Here is a 19,591-nt window from a genome sequence, read left to right as displayed (position 1 = left end):
GTTCCCACAGTGGGGAGCAGGGGCAGGGCGGTGGCGGGTGCCCGTGGCTGGCATCGAGTCTCCAGGGCTGGAAGCTGCCAGGCACTCACTGACAGCCGCGTTTCCCTCTGCAGATCCCCGAAGGGGCGTCACTGGCCATGAGCCTGTCAGACAAGAAGGACGGCACGCTGAGCAGAGGTAAGGCCCATTTCCTGCAGCAGCAGCACCTGCATGTTTCAAGGGTGGCTCTGAGGTGCCGCTGAGAATTGGCAGCCGTGTTCCCCAGACCCTGCAGTATGGTGCAGTGCGATGCGATTCCCTGCTGAGAAAGGTGCTGAGATCCTGGGAGCAGAAACCCTGGCTGGGCACTGGTGCTTCTTGGGGATAGCAAACGTGTTCTCATGTGGGTGGAGTGTTCTGACTGAGCTGTTGTATCCCTCTTGTTCTTCACAGTGAAGGATTTGGACGCCGAGAAGTACTTCCACTTGGTGAGTGTCCTTCTCACCCTGTGGCCGTGGGCATGGCTGTGCTGCACCGTGTGGTGCTGGGGCAGTGCCTGGCCACAGTCTGCTTCTGGCAGCAGCATGGGGCAACCAGGTGCTTACCTTAGTCTGGTTGCTGTCTGTATTACGACGCTCGACCTTACAAAGACTGCCCATTAATAGAGAGAGGGGGCTGCTGCTGTCACTTCGGCACAGGCTGCCCAGAGCTGTGGGTGCCCTATCCCTGGAGGTGCACGAGGTCATGGATGGGGCCGTGGGCAGCCTGAGCTGGCAGGGGGCAGCCAGAACACGGCGGGGTGGGGCTGGGGCCTTAAGGTCCCTTACCACTAATGCATTCTTTGTTTCTGTGTGGTGCTGAACACAAGGCTTGTGGCAAAGAGGAGGTGCCCTGAAGGCAGGGCCATGCTGCAGCAATAGCAGAAGTGTTGTGACTGGAGCCAGCTGAGACCAGCAGGGCTGGGGCGGGAGGTGGGGCAGGCAGCCCCAGGCCCACACTCACCTTGGTGGCAGAACATGACCTGAATACTGCTGGGAGCGAAGGTGGTCAGTGGGGCTGTGCGTGTGTGGTGATCTTCCTTCTCACCTGCGCGGATCCTATTTTTTCAGTGTTTGTGATGAAAGAGAAGGAAATCTTTTCAGCCTCACCGATACCGACTTAATTCATCTCCATGGGCTGAAGCATCAGATGTGATGAACAGTCTGGATCAGCAGTCATTAGTTCTCTTCACAGAGGCCCTAATTGGAGCAGAAAGGTTATCTGTAGAAAAGCTTTAGCTCTGTGGGACATAATAAAAAATTACCAAGACAGCACAATAATTGCTGTGGCCCAATCCAGCCATCAGCAGCCAGAGTTCAGCACCGTGATCTGAGCGTGGAGCAGCACTGCCAGCAGCATCCCGCGGCCTCGGGGGGTCACCTCGCAGGAGCTGCTGGCACTCTGCCCCTTCCCAGGGCCGCCGAGATTTATGAGTTCCTGCTGGTGCACTGCTCCAAATTGACGAAGTGCTAAATGCTGTTAAAAGCTGTTATGAGAAAAAATGTTATGGACAACAACAGCATTTTTTAGCTTGGGCATTTTTCTCTGCTGAATTGTCCATGCTCAGATGGAATACAAACACACAATGCACGCACGCACACATATCCACAGAGTGAGGAGGGAGAGGGGACAGGAAACCGAATGTGCACATCTGAAGCAATGCCAAGATGTACTTAAATTGCTTGCTAGGTCATTACAGGATGGTAATTAACTGATCTGACCAGCAGAATATTTATTTTTGTTTTTAAAAAGGCCAGAGTAGGAATACTGGCTGATTGTTCTTGCATTTTTTCCAAACCTAAGAAAAGCTGCTTTCCGTGGAAGCCGCCTGCTTTGTTTCTGGGAACCTCAACTGCAGCCACACAGGAGCACTTCACAGAGGCCAGAAAGGCAAACAGGCCTACATCCCAGTGAGGCCGATTGTTTCATTTCCTTTGTCTAGATTGAGAGAGCAAAAGAGACAAATGTCAGAAAAACTGACCATTATGAATTACTTTTTTAAAGCCATATAAGGCTGTATTTATAACACAGTAACTGGTTTTCAACTGGATTCTATATGCGGTTGAAATTCTAAACTTAAAGGAGAATTCAGTGTGACACATCCAGAGAGGAGTGTTCTCAACGTGTGTTTTGTGTTGGACCAGGTTCTCCCAACTGACGAATCAGTGGAGCATAAGAAATCTCACAGACAGAGCCATAGGAAGAAAGTCCTGCCAGAGATCTACCTGACCAGGCTGCTCTCTACAAAGGTAAGAGCTGGGGGCACTTTTGCAAACAGCAGACGATCATTGCTTGCAGTCTGTAGTCAGAAACCTGATTTAAGTCAGGATTGCTGCATGGCCGGTCGCTCCCAAGGGCTTTAGGACCCATCTGTCACAAATGTTTGGAGAGGCTCCAGTAGGGCTGCTGGGCTCTGCTGGCTCCTTCGTTCCTCTGCTTCCCAGCTCTCCCTGAGGGCAGTGCTGCTGCGGGAGCCCCATGCGATCCCCCCGAATGCAGGTCTGGCATCTCCAGCCATGGAAGGATGCTGACTGCCTCAGGGCTCACAGTGTGCGATTCAGACCTGAGCCCATCTCCCACACAGTGATCCTGCTGGGAAGAGGGATGGAGGAGGGATGTTTGTGTGGCCTTAATTCAGATTTGAACATCCCCACTCACTGTGAGTGCTCAGCTCCAGCAGTTGGGCTCCCAGACCATCTTTAGTCCCAGCATGATGCTTCACTGGAGCAGAGATCACAAGCATGGCCAGCAGTCTCCAGGCTTTTTTGTATTTACTGTGCAGAACAATCACAGATGTGAGATCCCAGCAATATGAAAGAAAATCTCAACGCCAAAAGAAATTAAATCCAAATGCAAGCTAATTATATCACTATGCACAAACAAACCTTTCCATCCTTGCTCCAGCATCCCCTCCCTCTCATGGCTTATCCAGCCAGCAGCCAAGAACTTCCCCAGTGTACACAGTCACAGCCCCTCACACTGGTTTTCGGGTCTCAGGTGCTGCTGCTTTCTGCAGCCCCCACTGTGTGTGCTTGTCCCACAGGGCACACTGCAGAAGTTCCTGGACGACTTGTTCAAAGCCATTCTCAGCATCAGAGATGACAAGCCGCCTGTGGCCGTGAAGTATTTCTTTGACTTCCTAGAGGAGCAAGCAGAGAAAAGAGGGATCACAGACCCTGACACCATGCACATCTGGAAGACCAACAGGTCTGGAAGAGAAGACATTTCCTTCCTTCCTTCTGAAAGAAGCGGCAGCTGCAAAGCCTTGGTATTCTGCATTAATCACCAGGCTGCTAAAAGCAGAACCAATGAGGGCCGTGAAATACAGGGAGGGGCTGAAAGATGAGAGCAAATGTGGGCTTGAGAGCTCTGAACAAGCACAGAGCTCTGGGAAGTACAGAGCTGGAAGAGCAGGCATAGGCAGAGAAAGGGCAGAAGAAATGGGCACTGTAATACGCATAATTAAGGAGAAACAGAAGAGAGAATGGATGACAGGATGCAGCAAAGATGTAAGCTGTAAGCACTGAAGAATCTGAGATAGATTCCAAAATCACATCAGGTCTTAAAAACCACACAGATTTTAAAATCCACACCTGGCTCCTTTTTGTTTGGTTTCCAGCTTTCCAATCCCTGGGGATCCTTCTCACTTTTCTCTGACACCAAGCTGAGGCTGCAGGGTGCTCGGTACCCCAGGAGCTGCTGCTGTGGCAGCATCCTGCTGGGGGTACGCAGCACCAGGGGCTGCCGGCAGCAATGCTGAGGGATGTGCTGAGCAGGAATGGCATGGGAGAGCCAGAGTGAAGGGAGGAGAGAGCACGGGAGAGAGCGGAGGAGAGAGCACGGGAGAGAGCAGAGGAGAGAGCAGGGGGTTCAGTGGGGCAGAGCAGCAAGGCTGGAGGCAGCACTACGCTTCTGAGGCTGCAGGGGCAGTAACTCCAGCACAACATGAAAAACAAAAACCAATTTGTCTGGAATAGCAGGTGTGCAGATATGACATGTGGACTGCAGATCTGCCCAGCCTTCATTACCTTAATTGCCAGTAGAGCAAATACCTCTACAGATTTTAGTCCCCAGCTGCAGAAGGGGGATAGTAGCCAGGACAAGAAATGTACTGTGTGGCCAAAGGAGCACTGAAGCAACTGGAGAAGAAAATGATGAGAAAGCAGGAAAAGTATATATGAAATGTATTTCATGGGGCCGGGCTCACCAACAAAACCAGAGGATGGGTAGTGTGAGGGAAAATGGAAAAGGAGCTGACACTGTCACTACAAAACTCCGCAAATGAGGAAGCTGGATTGCAAAGCCCACACAGCAGAAGTGCTTGAGCCCATCCAGCAGCACGGCCAGCCCACAGCTGCTGGGGGAGTGGGGCAAACACTCACCTGGGTAGGGCTGCATGTGGGGCCTGAGCAGGTGCTTCCCCTCTAGCTAGGCAGGGAAATGTGCAGTGCCAGGTTATTAAAGAACAGAACGTTGCTCCCCATTTTTTTTCCTCTCTTTGATTCACATTCTCTCGTCATCTTTCTGCATCTCCTCTCTCCCTTGGAAATTCACCCAGTGTGTGTTCCTGGCCTGTTTCCTCCACAGCCTACCCCTGAGGTTTTGGGTCAACATCCTGAAGAACCCCCAGTTTGTCTTTGACATCGACAAGACCGACCACATCGACGCCTGTCTCTCTGTGATCGCCCAGGCCTTCATTGACGCCTGCTCGCTGTCCGACCTGCAGCTGGGCAAGGTATGGTCCGAGGGGACGTGGCGCCGTGGCTCCGACCGGCGGGACACAAAGCAGCGTGTAGGTGGGAAGGGGCTGCCAGAGCTGTCCTTGCCCCCAGCAGCGGGCTGTGAGCCACGTGCCCGGCTTCATGCCGCTGAGGTCTGAATGTATCTAAGGATGAGTTGTCCTCTCCTCCCTCCTGCGCCGCGCGCATGCTCGCTGCTTTCCCTCTGCCTTGGTTGAGTGTGGTGCTGACATCTGAAACTTCCCAACAGCATCAGCTTTATAGCGAATGCTGAAAATTGCCCCTCTCCCAGGGCTGGGTGTGTGACGTAGGGGCCCCTGCACGAGGGAGGGGCACTGCTCAGGACATCCCCAGGAAGCCCCTCCTGGGAGAGATTAACTCTGGAGGAAGATGTAATGAGCGCTGGATTTTTGTTTGTTTGGGTTTGGGACATTTTTTTGCAAGCGTTACGAAACACCTTCAATCTGTCCTTGTCAAGCTGCCGGTGAGGGGAAGAGGGGTCAGCAGGAGTCAGACAGCAGATGGAAACATTTTGCAGGAATACAATAGTGTAAGTGAAGGAACTGTTGAGTAATGAGGGGAGAATAAATCCTCAGCACGAAAGTCAGTCTACATCCACATGCTGTAGACCAGGGGTTGTCCAGGCTCTTCCTCTGGATACAGGGTGTCAGCAGTGCCGCTTCTGATACTGCAAACGTGAGAGCAGGTTCACTCCGCACACCTACAGTGTGCAAGCAGTTAATGAAACATTCACCTCTTCCTAATACACGGAGGACAAACCAGACACAAATTTGAAAAACAACAGAAAGGAGGCAACATGGATTTCTGTTGCGTTTCCAAGGGGAAAAAGAAAATGTAAGCAGGCTCTGTAACTTGGCTCTATTCCTACAATGCCTTGCCATTGGGTTTGAAAGTAAACTGCTTTGGGGCCCGGTGCCCATTTCCCTTGCAGCCTTCCCACATATTGCACAGCAGCTTGCAGTTACCCCTGGCTTCCTTATTTACTGCTTGTACAGCAGGAGATCCCATCTCCACAGCTAGAACCCTGCTGGGCTTGTTTTGTCTGCAGAGCCTTCCTCCCCGCCTCCACCTGCCAGCACAAGGGAGCGTGTCAGGGCAAGGGGACACATTGATCTCACTCCCCTCCTGTCCCAGCACCTGGGGCTCTTTTCCCTCTGGGTTACAGCGCTGGTGTCAGCCAGGTTCATTCCCAGGGTAATGATGTCAGCGGGACAGCATTGCCTTGAGGTTAAAATCATTCATGCTTGTGTTAGCAAAGAGTGCAAGTGGGGTTATGCCTGTGCTGGTACCACTCGCTCGTGGCCAGGAGGTTAAGACTGCTTTGTCCAAGCCGACATTAATCAAGAAAACTCACAGTATTTTCTATTAATTACTTTCCATGCACTCAATATAGGTCAGACAGGCTGAGTTAGCCAACGCAGAATAAATCAAAGTTACATTAAAAATCCAAGAGCAACATTTCAACTGACAAAGTTCAGCTTTGTTCTTTGGTTTAAATCAAGCTGGCTGCTCAAGAGACTGGAGTGACGCGTTCAGAAGCCCATCCTTCATTACCACTTTCCACACACGGCGCCACGGAGCAGAAGTGGATTATCTAACACAGTGGTGGTACATGCATTTGCAGAGCATCGCCTGCAGCAAACAACCCCCCTGGCCCCGCACACACTTTTCAGCCCTGTCGTTGCTGCAGTTGCACTCAGTGAGACCACCACTGCTGGCATAGGAGCCAGGAAGGCAGGCAGGGATGGCCGCATGCAGAGAGTGCTTCAGCTCTGCAGGCAGGAGGTGATGTGCTCTGCATGCACCACTCATGCGGTTTGTGCCTTGGTGCCATCCCACCACGCTCCTGTCTGCTTAAAGCCAGGCCCACAGCTGGTTCCTGAGCCCAACTGCAGCTGAAGGCCCTGTCTGATGGCCAGTGCTTCAGCCAGGCAGAATAAGAGGGTTTTCAGTCAGAAATGATACGGCATCCGATCTCAGTATCTTGCCCTCACTCTAGGACTCCCCAACCAATAAGTTGCTGTACGCCAAGGAGATCCCAGAGTACAGGAAGATCGTGCAGAGATACTACAAGCAGATCCATGACATGCCACCGCTCAGCGAGCAGGAGATGAACGCACACCTGGCAGAGGAGTCACGGGTGAGGCACTGGGCAGTGCTGGGAGCAGGGTTGTGCTGGGATGTGGAGCTGTGCTGCTGGGGCAGCGGGGTGAGCAGGCTGAATTCAGCTCCTGCTTGAATAGGCACTGGAGGAAGCAAACGAGAAGGGATATTTTGCCTCCAACTTCCAGACAAAATTCATCTGACCTAATTCCAAGCATCTTTAATGACTGCCAGTAAACATACATGAATTCGCTTGAAACTAACAAGGCTTTGGCACCACTGGGAGTTTTAAACAGAATGAAGTGCCAAAGAGCCAGAAATTTGGAAGAGGCTCTGCTGGCCCTCGGGTGCTCGGCCAGCTGGCCCCTGTGCCGCCAGCGTTCAGAGCTGGCCCTGAGTCCCCGGCAGCCTGCTGGCAGCGCTCCCTGCCAGCCTGGTACCAGCTCGGGAGCTGGCAGCTGCGCTCCGGATCCCAGCCCTGCCAGCAGCGCGCTGCAGCTCCCTCAGAACGCAGTCATCTCCCCAAGGCAGTTCAGCCTCAGCTGTGGAGCGTGCTTTTCCTGGGTGCTCCTCTGCCCAGCTCCAGTGCTGCCCCATCCTTCAGAGTGCCTTTGAGCTGATCAGGGCTATCGGCTGCAGTCACTTAAGGCTGACTTTATAAAGACTCAAACCATTTCTCATGTAAGCAAATGCAGCTTCCTTAAATGAATAAGGCAAAGCCCAGCTGCATCAATGCAACAGGAATAAAAATAGCCAGTCTAAATCTTCTTTTAATCTCGCTAATGCCTGCAGATTGGACTTGAACTTGCTTGCTGTGTCAGGTTAATGTATCTCCCCTATTTGTTCTGTCTTTTTAAAGAAATACCGGAATGAGTTCAACACAAACGTCGCCATGGCAGAGATATACAAATATGCCAAGAGATATCGCTCCCAGGTAGGCGAGTTTGGCTGTGCTCAGGCCTTAGACTATCTGCAGAGGGAATAACAGGAGGTGTTTTGTAACCAAGCAGTTGGATGCCTTGCAGAAAAGGGATTATTTTTCCTTTGTGTAATCTGCCCAGGCAGATGTAATACATACACATAGGTGCATCTGCTCTCCCATCCCTTGGTTGATAACTTTGTAGAAGCAAAAGCCAGCTCTTCCCAGTTGTTTTTAGCAGTGCTTAGCTGGGCAAGTTTGGAGCAGGGTTGGCCAATGCGTGGACTGCTCGAATCCTCTTATGCTCACAGGAAGCAGAGCTCAAGGATGCCTTCCCAATAACTTACCCTCACTGCTGCCCTGGCTGTGACCCAGAACGCAGAACTCACTGTGCCCTGCCTCACAGGGACAGCTCTGTGCTAGGAGGTTCCCTGCAGGGTTTTCTGTTGCATTTTCTCCCTCTGCCTCAATGTGAGAGCAGGGACTCAGCCAACCCCTGCTGCACCTGGAGGGTGCGGGGCTGTGTCCCAGTACTAGGCTCTCCATCCTGGCTTCAGCTGGGATTGAAGCATTATGAGGCAGGTGGGGTTGGCAGACAGGGCTCCGTGCTGCCTGTCCCTTATGTGCCCACCTCTCCTGCAGATCGTGGCCGCCCTGGACTCCAACCCCACAACAAAGCGCACCCAGCTCCAGCACAAGTTTGAGCAAGTGATTGCTCTCATGGAGGACAACATCTACGAGTGCTGCAGCGAAGCCTAGGCTGACTGCAGCCTGGGAAGCGGCCCCTAGAGTAACTGTTGTAGGGAACTTGCCTTGACCATGGGGACACCTTGGTCCATGTCCATGAGGGTCGTTCTCAAATCAGCCTTGTGTCAGTGGTGGGCCTTACTTGCAGCCAGAGAGCTCCCTCACAGATCAAGAAGCAACAAGACAGCCTTTGTGCAGCTAGAAAACCATCTGGTCAACACTGTAGCACCCGTAACTTACTGCTGTTGCAAGCCAGAAATGGAGGTGTGACACCTGTGGCAAGCTCTGTTCGTCACTTCTCAGTAATTCATTCCTGAGCAGCTGGCTCCCCACATCCCTGTCTGCATTCCTCACGGACAAGACCACGCTGCAGAAGCCATAACAAAAGAGCAGCCTCGGGGAGTAACAAGCAGAGATGGCATAGGCCATCAGAGCAGTGGCAGCACGCTCTCCATTCCACACCAGCCCTCTGACATCTGCATTTCTCTGACACCATGGACAATCAGCTGTTCACTATCTGCTGCATTCTGTGTATTTTTGTGCCTTTTAATTTTTGTATTGTATGTGCAAACACAACCACTCCTTCATTTGAAATTTGGGCAACCCAGGGAACTGGGGGTGAGTTAAAGCAGTTGCTTCCTATGTAGCAGGGGAATGCTGAAAGCACTTTATCCCCTAACAGCTGCTAGCTGGCTGGAGGGAGTGCACTGCATGTTGGTGTGGGAAAGACTGTTCTGCCCTCTCCCAGTTCCCCAACCTGCATGCAGTGAACTGCAGCATGCAGGATAGGCAGATGTCCCCTTACGACCCACCCTCCAGCCAGATAGGCAGGGGCATCACTTCCACCTGCAAGCAGTGAGCTGCTCCTCGCACTCTCCCCACCCTACTTGCTGCGTACACAGCTACGGTGCTGACTTGAGCTCACGTCACCAGAACAGTCCTCTGACAGAGCAAACTGAGCCACATGCAGGGCAGGACATGCAGGCATCATACTTCCTCACTGTGTCCCACGCTCTCTGGTATCTCACCATGATCATCATCTAAAGCGGGCCGGTGCTGCAGAGGGCTGTTCCTAAAGCAGCTTGCTTTGCTTGCCTTGGAGCCAGTACACCACAGTTACCACCCAAGAGCAACAAAAATGGTTTTGTGACACATTCAGCTTGTCAGCCCATAAAGGCAAGCAACGCATCCTTGTCCCCATGGCAGCAAGATGCTCTCACTCACACAAGTCAGCAGAGCAAGTCAGACATCACAAGGTGCAAACAGGGGTAGGAAATGTCACACTCCACATAGTGATGTCAGCAGAGTCCCACTGCAGAGACAAACAGGACTTGTCTGAGATCCAGGAACTTCACTGCTATCCTGCAGCACCTGCTGGGGTCCATCCCAGCCTGGCATCCATTTTCTCTCTGCTGGCAGCTCCTGTTCCACAGCCAGGGCAGCCATGACTGCTCTGGTCTTCTCCAGCATCACTCAGGCCCTTCTTCAGAAGCTGGACCACATGTCCGAAGCCAGCATTCCCCTGCAGATAAAGGCAACCTGCCCATGAAAGCTAAACCTAGCTGTAGGCACCACATTTCCAAACTGCCAAATATATATTGAAAAGTGACTACCTCACTCCAGGCAGGGTCTCAAGGTGAGCCTCCATTACTCATCCAGCTGGAAAGGATGAAACCTGGTCCACCAGACTCCTCCTGGGTGACTTACTGCCATGGGCAGGTGGTTGCACCCCATCATTTCCAGTAACACTGCATTTGTCAGAAGTTAGAACATCAGAGTTGTGTATGTGTATATAGATATCTATTTTAAAACAAATGATAGACTTTATCCAGTATGCTAAAAGGGGGTAGGGAGGGGAGGGAAAGAAAAGAGGATTTGTTTGGGGTTTTGTTTTTGTTGTTGTTGTTTTGTTTTTTTTCCTTTCTTTTAAAGAGAACTACAGAAAAAGTACATACACTGTAGAAGTTTCAATGTCTTTGCTGAGGATGTGGTTTCAGAATAGAAACTAATAATGTAGCTGGGCTACATTTTATTTTGAAAGTGATTTCACACAAAAAATAATCTTGACTTTTTCTTTAGAAACTGTGAATAGTTGCCATAGATATAGACAGGCCCAGCACAGGGAAGGTGACAGTGAGAAGGACCAGGGTAGTAGAGAATGTTGAGCTTGGCTGGAGGTGAGGAAATGGCCATGGAGCAACAGCCCCATGTCATTACAGGAAAAGGACACAGGTGAGCCAGTAGTGAGCACGGTTTGACTCCAGGTGATGTGACTGGGCCACGTATTGGGGTCTATTGCTGTCTTATTTAATTTTTTCCAAAGTAGAAAAAAAGCTACAACCATTCTAAAGAGGTAACTTTAAAAGAGCAAACGCTTGAGGGTTTGTAGTGTTGCCTTGAACCCCTGAGCCCTTTGTAACATGTTTTTAAACTTTGGCATGTGTTGTGGGTATAGTGCCCTTACCTGCTGTGTAGTGGAAGTGGCAGACTCTTGGAGAAACCTATCTTTGTAATAAAACAAGGTGCTGAAACCCTGCGTAGTGAACTTCCTGCTCCTGGTACAGAGCCTAACACCAAGAGGCCATCCCTTGTCTGAGACATCTTTCTCTCACACAGGCCATGCAAATCCCTGTGCTCCTCAGGAACACGGGGAGGCAGGCAGCTGCCAGCTCCACCATGCAGCACCGCACTGCTCAGGGCTGGCAGCTCAGCAAGAACCATCTTCTTTCCCAATGGCACAGGTCTTACCCTCTTAAGGCTGCAGCAGTTCACCATTCCTGCCTAGCATGCAGGAAGGTCCCACCAGAACAGGATCTGACACAGAAGGTAGAAAAGCCACGTGAGGACCTGAACAAACCACAGCAACGCACAGCAGGACCAACATCACCATGCCAACCCACAGGGCCAGACAGCCTTGCACTGCCAGGAGCAGCCAACCGTGCCTTCACCCAGCAACAGGCAGCCCAGCACCTGCTCTGCACTGCCACAGCACTCGAGGCTTCTGGCCTTAGCAGTGACACCATCCCCAGCCTGCAGGGCTCGATAACCACAGCATTGCCGAAATCCTCCCACTTCCACCGTCTTTCAGTAAAAACTGCTCTTCCTGGACACCACAGGGATTTTCCTGTGTTAAAGCTGATTCTCAGTAAAGCTAAATCCAGTCACTTAATAATATAGCCTCTCGAGGAGCTTTATGTTTTATATTTAGTGCCTGATGAGAGAGAACACAGCTCCTGCCCTGTTCCACTGCAGGACATTTAGTGTTGGCAAGCAGTCATTTGTGACTGACCACTACAGAAGGTGCAGCTGAGTTCTGCTGGGTTACTGCTGCAGTATCCCTCACCCTGACCCCAGGGAATATGAATTTAGATTTAAAGATACATCAGCATGGCCAAGGCTAAAGTTTAAAAGTAGTTAGTTTGCTCAGCTCTTGCTTAAGCTGCACAGCAAGGCCAGAAGCCTTGGAGGGCATTGGCAAAGCCAGCTGAAGATTAGTTAAATCCTCTTTAGTAAGAGAGTTTTACTTCCACTTACTTTCTCCCACCCAGGAGGACTGACAACCTTTGCGTTATCAGACTGACCTTCAGAAGGGCTCTGTTCTGCACAGAGCAGGAGAAATTCAGGCATTTAAAACTATCATAAGAAAGCTTTCATATACAGGCCAGCAGAAGCTAGCAAGACAGGTTTTGGGGTGGGTACTGTGGACAGGCAGATAACAATAGCATGAGCAATCCTACAGTCTGTTGCAAACACCCAAACTCTTTTTTGAGTCCCAAAGCACTTCTATCTTCCTCTTTAGTGTGGGTGGAGCTTAGGCAGCTCCAACCACCGCTGCGGACCACGAACGCACCCATCCCTACTGCCCTGGCACTGCTGTAATCTGAGCTCAGCCAGGCATTAGCACAAGGGCAGCTGGGAGGGCAGGAGGCCAGACACATCCCCTGCACCAAGGCTGTGGGAGTGGTGACAAGCCCTGAGCTTCCCAGGCCTCGTTACCACTTCAAGTCCCACCCCAGCCCAGAGTCCCCGCCTGGGCATCACCTTGCACTGGGGCTCACCACCAACCTGCATACACACAGTCCCTCAGAGTCACTCCAGCACTGCTCACAGGAGCCCACAGCTCACTACCACTCCACAAGTCTGCGTGCCTTCCCATCCTACACGGGGCAAGGCTGCGGATTCACTCTGGGCTGAAGGTTGTTGGCCTTGAGTGATGGGCATGCAGGGCAGGAGTTGTGCTAATCCATGAATCAGACAACCTTTATTAGTAGTAGATGAACAGAGAATTAACACCTGGGAATTAAAACCAGCTCCTACCCCAAAGCCTAGACTCAGCTGGGGATGGTGCTGTGCTTCAAAGTCCTGGGGCCCCTATGACACCTTCCTGCCAGTAGCTGCCTCCTGTGCTCTGGTCTTTCCCCCCTGGCCAGCACCCAGAGCAGCCTGGGGCTTCCTTGCCTTGGCTTTACCTCCCTTCTTCAAGGCAGCTTCCTGGGCCTCCTCAGGAACCTCCCCTTTGCTCTTGGCTGCTGGGGTCTTTTTGGGTCTCTTCACCCCAGCACCAGCAGGGCGGTCGGCACTGTCCTCCCGCACACCCCTGGCAGCAGGAGCTGCGGGGGGCTGCGACCGCCCTTTGCCAGGGGCCTGGTGGGCCTTTGCTCCATCACTCCCGGGCTTCCCCACCGCTGGCTGTGCCTGGAGGGGACAGAGTGCTTCAGGCTGCTGCCACGCCACATCCCACAGCTCGGATGCAGTGCTGGCATCCCCTGGCCTCGTCACCCAGCTGTACTCACATCTGCAGGCTTTGCCCTTGGCTTCCTCTTCACTGCTTTTGGCTTCTCCTTGGCAGTGCCTGCAGAAAAGGAGCAGCAGATGAGCACAGGCGGAGCACCTCACGGGGGTCCGCCCCAGACCCCCTGCCATTACCTTGCCCTCCATCGCTCCGCACCACCGCAGGGGCTCGGGCAGCCTCGGCAGCCCCTCTGCGTCCCGTCTTCGGGGCCGGTCCCTCCCCTGGATCCTCCCGGCCCGGCGCCTGTTTCTGCTGCAGCCTCTTAGGACCGAGCTGGGAGGAGGGAAGGAGCAGAACGTGGGAGCAGCCGGCATCGGCAGCGCCCAACCCCAGCCTCGCTCTTGCAGCCCCGCTCACTTTGAAGCGCCCCGTGGCCCCCAGGGCGGAGGAGTTGTGGGGCCGCACCAGGAAGCCGCGGCTCAGCCCGGTCGCCAGCGCCCGCTTCAGCAGATACTTGAGGCGCACGGGGTCCACCGCGGGGTACTTGGCCAGGATGAAGCGCTTGATGGCGACGACTGAGACGCCCTTCTTCCCATCCTGCGCCTGCAGCGCCTCGAGCACCATGTGCAGCGTGGGGGGGTGGCGGCTCCGCCGGCCCCGGGCGAGCAGGCTGGAGAGCCGGGCAGCGCCGGCGGCTTTGGCTGCGGGGGATACAGAACGGCAGCGTGAGGCGAAGGCGCTCACAGCCCCGAGGGCTGCAGTCCTCCGAAGCCAAACGGCGTCACCGCGCCCGTTCCCAGAAAAGGGAACCGCGGTATCCGCACCCTGCAGCCCCGACCTGGTTGGGACTCCATGGCAGCGCAGCTCCCAAACGGCAACCAGGGACTGCAGAACTCAACCCTGTTCTCAGGTCCACCACACCTGCAGCTAATTTATCTGATTCGGCACGGTAACGGCGAGGGCCGGTTGGGCAGCCGCTAATCGCCGGGTCTCCACCGCAGCGGACACAGGTGAGCCCGAGAGCTCCTGCCCAAATCTTTGTGAGAGGCTGGAAGGAGAAGGAATGCTGCGAGCAGACGGTTGGAAAAGGACGGGAGGGCGAGCGGCGGCCCCGGGCACGTGCTGTGAACTCCTCTCAGTGCGCTGTGGGCCGGGTGGGGCTCCTGCAGCAGCCACAGCTGTTTGCTCACACCTCGCGTGCTGCCGTGCTCAGAGGCCCCGCGTGTGGGCAGCCCTGCGTGCCCCCCTGCGTGGCCAGCGCTGCGGCATTGGTGCCGTAGGACTCAGCGCGGGTGGCGGAGCCGCGTCACCGAGCAGCCACTGAGCACCGCGTGGCTCTGCGGAGTGCGGCCTCGACGGGCAGCAACAAACACCCGACCGTCCTCCTCTTCCCTCCAAAAGCAGCTCTCGGATTTGAAGTACATGAATCAGACATCAGCCTAAACACTGAATTATTCATAAACTGCTAATCTTCAGATTTCACTGAATATGCAGAAGTATTGATAAAAAAAATAATGAGAGAATTGTACTTGCAAATTGCTCTTTATTAAAGATTTAACTTGCATGGGTTCTGTATGTTCCTTATTAGACCTCGCAAAGCTGCATAGGATTAGAAATCAGAGAGGATAATAATGTACAAAAATAGTTTCAAATGTTGATAACGCTGAACAGCAAGAAAAACATCTTATTTGTATAACTGAGCTAAAAATAAAAATGAAGAACACTGCTACAATTGCAATATGCCATCTTGTAGTGCCTGGAACATATGCCTGTGTCTCTGCACCATATGCTCCCATGTCTTGCCTGCTCTAACACGGAGGAAGCTCAGCAATGCACCAATCCGTCCTCAAAAGCACGAGCACCGGCCAAAGCCTCCTACGTGGGCTGATGCTGAGCTGGGCTGCAGCTGACAGGGAGGGTCTGCGGATGGCTGGGAGAGAAGGGCTGCGTCCTGCCGGGGGGCAGTGAGTGGGGCTGCCAAGGGGCCAACACCGGGAGCACCCAAGCACGCCCGGCCATAGCGGGACACAGCTGCACCATGCTGTGCCACCTGCTCAGGGGTGGGATCTGCACCATCACCTCTGCCGCAGGGAGAGCACGTGTGTGCCAAAACCCGCCCATCATCCCAGAGCTGTTGCGATGCCCTTCTGAGGTGCTGGGCAGGGCCGGGCACGGAGCTCCGAGCAGTGGGCATCTGGCAGTGCCCAGCCTGCCCCAGCACAGCCCCCTGCCCTGGCCCAGCGGCTGCTGGTAGCTGCCAGGCTCTGTCTGCAGCAGTGGAGCCGGGAGGGGCTCAGCCTCTGCCCCTCTGAGGCCCTCAGGTTGGGGTGAGGGCAGTGGCAGTGGCTCTGCTGTGCCCGGGATTTGCAGGGCCCGCGTGGTGCAACAGGTGAGAGCTCTCAGTGAATCAACAGAGAGAGAAGCACGGATTTATGCCAGTGGAGGAGCTAAGCTTTTGCATTTTAATTACAAAATGTGTACATTTTCACAGCCTTGTTCCCAGGGTTCCTATGGTTGGGAGAGCAGCCCACCCCGCAGGGCTGTGCTGAAGCGGGCAGGCGCTGCAGTGGGCAAGGTTGGTGCGGTGGGACCTATGCAGGGGACACCTGGCTGGTGGAGACGGAGGAGGTCTCTGTCTTTCCAGCAGATGTGTCCTCATCGCCCAGCGGGTTCTTGCCGCAGCAGAGGGTTGTGATCATGCAGTTACGGAACTGGAAGAGAGGGGAAGCAGGGTGGTGAGGGTGGAAGGCTGCTGAGGGGCTGCCTTCATGCTGGGCCCAGAGTTGGGGGTGGTGAAAAGCGAGCCCAGCAATGCCATGGGCACTGTCCAGCAGAAAAACTGCCACAGCAGGAGTAAACGCAGGTACAGATCCCACGTGCTGCAGTGGGAACTGCACAGAACCCTCCAGCATGTCTGCACCAAGGGCACTGTGCTGGTGAAGTCTCCCTCCCAGCACTCGGAGTTGGGGGAGGCAGCCCCAGCTGCTGAGCTAGGCCAGCATGCACATTTCTCAGGTGGGTGCTTGCATCAACGAGAGCTGCACAGTGTGAAGGAGTCAGCTGCACTTCACTCTCCTGCACACCAGCACGCAGTACCTGGAATCTCCTTGTGGCTCGAGGTGTGCTGGAGGTGTGGGAGCTCCCCACAGCTGTTACAAAGAGAAACACTACAGAGGCGATCAGCTGGCAGTTACCTGTTTGTTCATTACGATGTAGATCACAGGATTGTAGATGGCAGAGCTCTTGGCAAAGAATGCCGGGATGGTCATGAAAATGGGTCCGAAGTCTGAACCCTGGTTGGTGAAGATGTAGAAAGCAACGCTGGCGTAGGGAACCCAGCAGATGAGGAAGGCGATGACCATGATGATCACCATGCGGGTCACTTCCTTCTCTGCCTTCTGGGTGGTGGCAGACTCCTGCTGCTGGGCGGCAGCCTGCGGGCAGAGAGTGGGGGGGGGTGGAATCCAGAGGGCTTGGCCTGTGTGGGTGCAGGGCCGGGGGGTACCGCTCCCTTCTGTCACCGCATGGAGCCCGGCACAGTCCCCACCCCCTGGGCAGCACCCACCTCCTTCACAGTGCAGACCAGGTTCCCATAGCAGAAGAAGATGACGGTCAGTGGGATCATGAAATGGACCACGAACATGTAGATGACAAAGGATTCATTGTTGATCTCCGGCTTCAGCGTGTAGTAGTCGATCCCACACGAGCACTGCATGCCCTCAGGGATGTACCTGTGAGCACACGGGGCGGTCAGCGCCAGCAGAGCTGCCCACACCCTGCGCTCCGTGCCCAGGCCCCTCCCTACCGTGACCAGCCGAACAGCGGGGGGGCCGCGCAGGCCAAGGCCATGATCCAGGAGAACGCGACCCCCATGATGGCGTGGTTCTCTCCGAAGCGGAAGTTGCTCATGGGCTTACAGACCACTACGTATCGTTCCACGGCCAGGACGACGAGTGACCAGAGAGCAATTTCACCTGCACCAGGGAGAGAGGGATGGAGATACGGGGACCTCAAATGACGGGAGGACAAAGGCACCCATTCCTGGCGTGTGGAAGACCCCCATCAGCAGGGAACCTCCATCCAGTGCTCAAGAGGGAATGGAACAGAGGATGAGTACCAGTGCGGTGAGGAGGAGTCAGAAGATGGCTGCAGACACCCAGTGGTAACCACTGTGCTGCTGTGCTCGGGATTCACTGCTGGATCCTGCCCTCCTCCCGCACAGCACTGCATCCACATGCCCACGGCCCCGCTCTGATCTGCAGCACTGCCTCCGGGTTCTGCTCGGATCATCTGTGCCTGGGGGCCCGACCCCGCCTACGGCTGCCTGCAGTATGGTTGGGAGCTGAGCTGGCCAGGGGAGGCCGTTCTCAGACACACAGCCCTAATTTAACACTGCTAATCACCGGCTGGATGGCACAGTGGAGGCGGTTTTGCTGGGCTGCACTGCACTGCACGCCGCCTCACAGCAATAACTCTCAGCCCCACAGCTCCAGAACAAACTGTCAGCTCTCCTGTCAGAAAGCAAGCCAAAAGGATGTGCAAATCCAGCAGCTGCACAATCTGCTGTAGGTTACTTTTCATGGCTACACTGTTGCTCACAGGAGATGGAACAGGTGGCTACCAAAATAAGGCTTAAAAAAAAAGTGCCATTTGCCACTTTCTTCACCTCCCACCCAGTAGCACTGCAGACGCCGCAGCCCGCAGCAGCAGCAGGGCCTGGCACGCACCGCCCGGCTCTCCAGGAGCAGCTGGGCATCCTCACGCCCTCTCCTGAAATCTAGGGAAATTTCTGTCAGATTTTTGAAAGTTTGGAGAACTCACCGCCCAGCGTAGCAAAGAAGCCCTCGATGTAGCACCCTGTTACTCCGAAGACAAAGTACCCATTCATCGAGGTGTACATGGTGGTCGTGAAGCCTCCAAAGACCATGAAGAGGTCGGCGACCGCCAGGTTCAGGAGAATGTAGTTTAGAGGCGTTCGGAGTTTCTTGTGCTGGATGGTGACGTACAGCGTGAGGAAGTTGACGGGGAAGCCGAGCAGGATCAGCATGAACATGTAGGCAGCCAGCGCCGAGAACTTCCAGGGCTCAGCCAGGTAGTACTGGGGGTACTCGAAGGGGCTCCGCACCACCCCGGTCTTGTTGGACATGGGCACGTAGAAGTCTTGGCCTTCCGTCCCGTTCATGGTTGCGGTTTGTGGGGCGCCTCTCAGTCGCACTCAGTGTCAGGTTTTGTGTGTGGGGGAATCGCCCCTGCAGTTGGGCTCCCACCACCGCCCAGCCTTCGCTGTCGCCCCGCAGAGAAGCGGCTGTAGGGCGTCCCTTATAAAGTGCCCCCTGTGGTAAGCTCCAGGCGTCGGTGTCAGCACGATTAGGGCTAAGAGAGTTATTAATCATAATCATCCAGGGGTAATTGGCTTTTCTGGGCAGATATTAAGGTGACACCTGTTTCTGGCCCACACTGTCATTGTTGGAGACCACGGTTCATGGTCATACACAGACAGGTAGCTCTGCACTGCTTGTGCACTGGAACTGAAGGGCAGCCCCACCTGCACACCTCACTCCCCAGCATGCTGTGCCACTGCCTGAGGGCTGAGCGCCTGCTGCCTGGGCCCAACGCACTCATTGCATGCTGCAGCCTGGGCTGGACCCCCACTGCCTCTGCCCCACTGAGTGCCCCGACAGCCCATCATAGGCTGCAGTGCCCATCAGTTCAAAATGCTTCAGTTTACCCACAGAGGGATGTGGGAAACGGGACACGTTACCACCAGGCCCACAGGCAGAGAGTGCCAGAGAAAGACAAAGCGCACAGGATCCTTCTTGTGGTTGCGCTCAACCAAAGCAAACAGGAGTGAATTTTGTGGTTCAGAACCCCCAGGCCATGAGTTTGGGCACTGCAGCGACTGCTGGGCTGGACATGCTTGGTGCAGTCCCTCCATAGCAGGGGTCTGCTCTTACAGTAGGACTGCAGGGCTGTGACAGCAGCCTGTCTCATCACAGCTGCCATTACAGGGGTAGGCTGATGAAAGGCTGTGCTTGGCAGCATGGCCAGCAGCAGCCCTTCTTGTATGCACTTTCAGCCACAAAATTTGCTCTCTGCTGCAAAATTTGTCTGAGAAGGTTTGAACAACACACTGAAGCACTGATCCTGCTAGCAGGTTTCCAGTTGCATCACCTCCTTTGTTCTTGGCTTTATACATGGTTTGCATCATGGCAGCTACATCAGCAGCACCTAAAAATAACCTCGTCCATCTGTCTTGGACAGATATCGTTCTGCCTTGATCCAGAGAAGGGTTGTGGACAAGGCACAAGTTCT

At 54.2% G+C, this 19,591-nt stretch overlaps 3 protein-coding genes across 4 annotated transcripts in view; 1 reads left to right on the top strand and 2 right to left on the bottom strand.

The window, feature by feature from the left end:
* PLXND1 (plexin D1) overlaps positions 1-11,078 on the top strand; it is a 66,101-nt gene extending 55,023 nt beyond the window's left edge. For both annotated transcript variants that reach the window (XM_085236187.1, XM_085236186.1), the window contains exons 29-36: positions 114-177; positions 433-467; positions 2,163-2,267; positions 3,062-3,225; positions 4,606-4,753; positions 6,778-6,918; positions 7,741-7,815; positions 8,443-11,078. In XM_085236187.1, coding sequence (XP_085092313.1) covers positions 114-177; positions 433-467; positions 2,163-2,267; positions 3,062-3,225; positions 4,606-4,753; positions 6,778-6,918; positions 7,741-7,815; positions 8,443-8,559 — 849 coding nt within the window. In that variant the 3' untranslated portion in view covers positions 8,560-11,078. The remainder of the gene's footprint in view (positions 1-113; positions 178-432; positions 468-2,162; positions 2,268-3,061; positions 3,226-4,605; positions 4,754-6,777; positions 6,919-7,740; positions 7,816-8,442) is intronic.
* On the bottom strand, positions 10,399-14,703 carry H1-8 (H1.8 linker histone). Its single transcript, XM_085236162.1, has 5 exons — positions 14,590-14,703; positions 13,697-14,143; positions 13,474-13,612; positions 13,341-13,399; positions 10,399-13,242 (listed from the first exon to the last, which is right to left on the bottom strand). The coding sequence occupies exons 1-5, from the start codon at positions 14,701-14,703 to the stop codon at positions 12,919-12,921; spliced, it is 1,083 nt and encodes a 360-aa protein (XP_085092288.1). The 3' UTR covers positions 10,399-12,918.
* Positions 14,704-14,802: 99 nt separating this feature from the next.
* Positions 14,803-18,461, bottom strand: RHO (rhodopsin). The gene is made up of 5 exons (XM_003210211.5): positions 18,101-18,461; positions 17,085-17,253; positions 16,845-17,010; positions 16,474-16,713; positions 14,803-15,990 (listed from the first exon to the last, which is right to left on the bottom strand). Exons 1-5 carry the CDS (start codon positions 18,459-18,461, stop codon positions 15,871-15,873), a joined length of 1,056 nt encoding a protein of 351 aa, XP_003210259.1. The 3' UTR covers positions 14,803-15,870.
* Positions 18,462-19,591: the final 1,130 nt, after the last annotated feature.

Source organism: Meleagris gallopavo, chromosome 14 (assembly GCF_905368555.1).
Source record: "Meleagris gallopavo chromosome 14, MGAL_WU_HG_1.1, whole genome shotgun sequence".
In the NCBI taxonomy this organism is placed as follows: domain Eukaryota; kingdom Metazoa; phylum Chordata; class Aves; order Galliformes; family Phasianidae; genus Meleagris; species Meleagris gallopavo.
The sequence above is the reverse complement of the archived record's forward strand: the minus strand, read 5'-3'. Positions and strand labels throughout refer to the sequence as shown.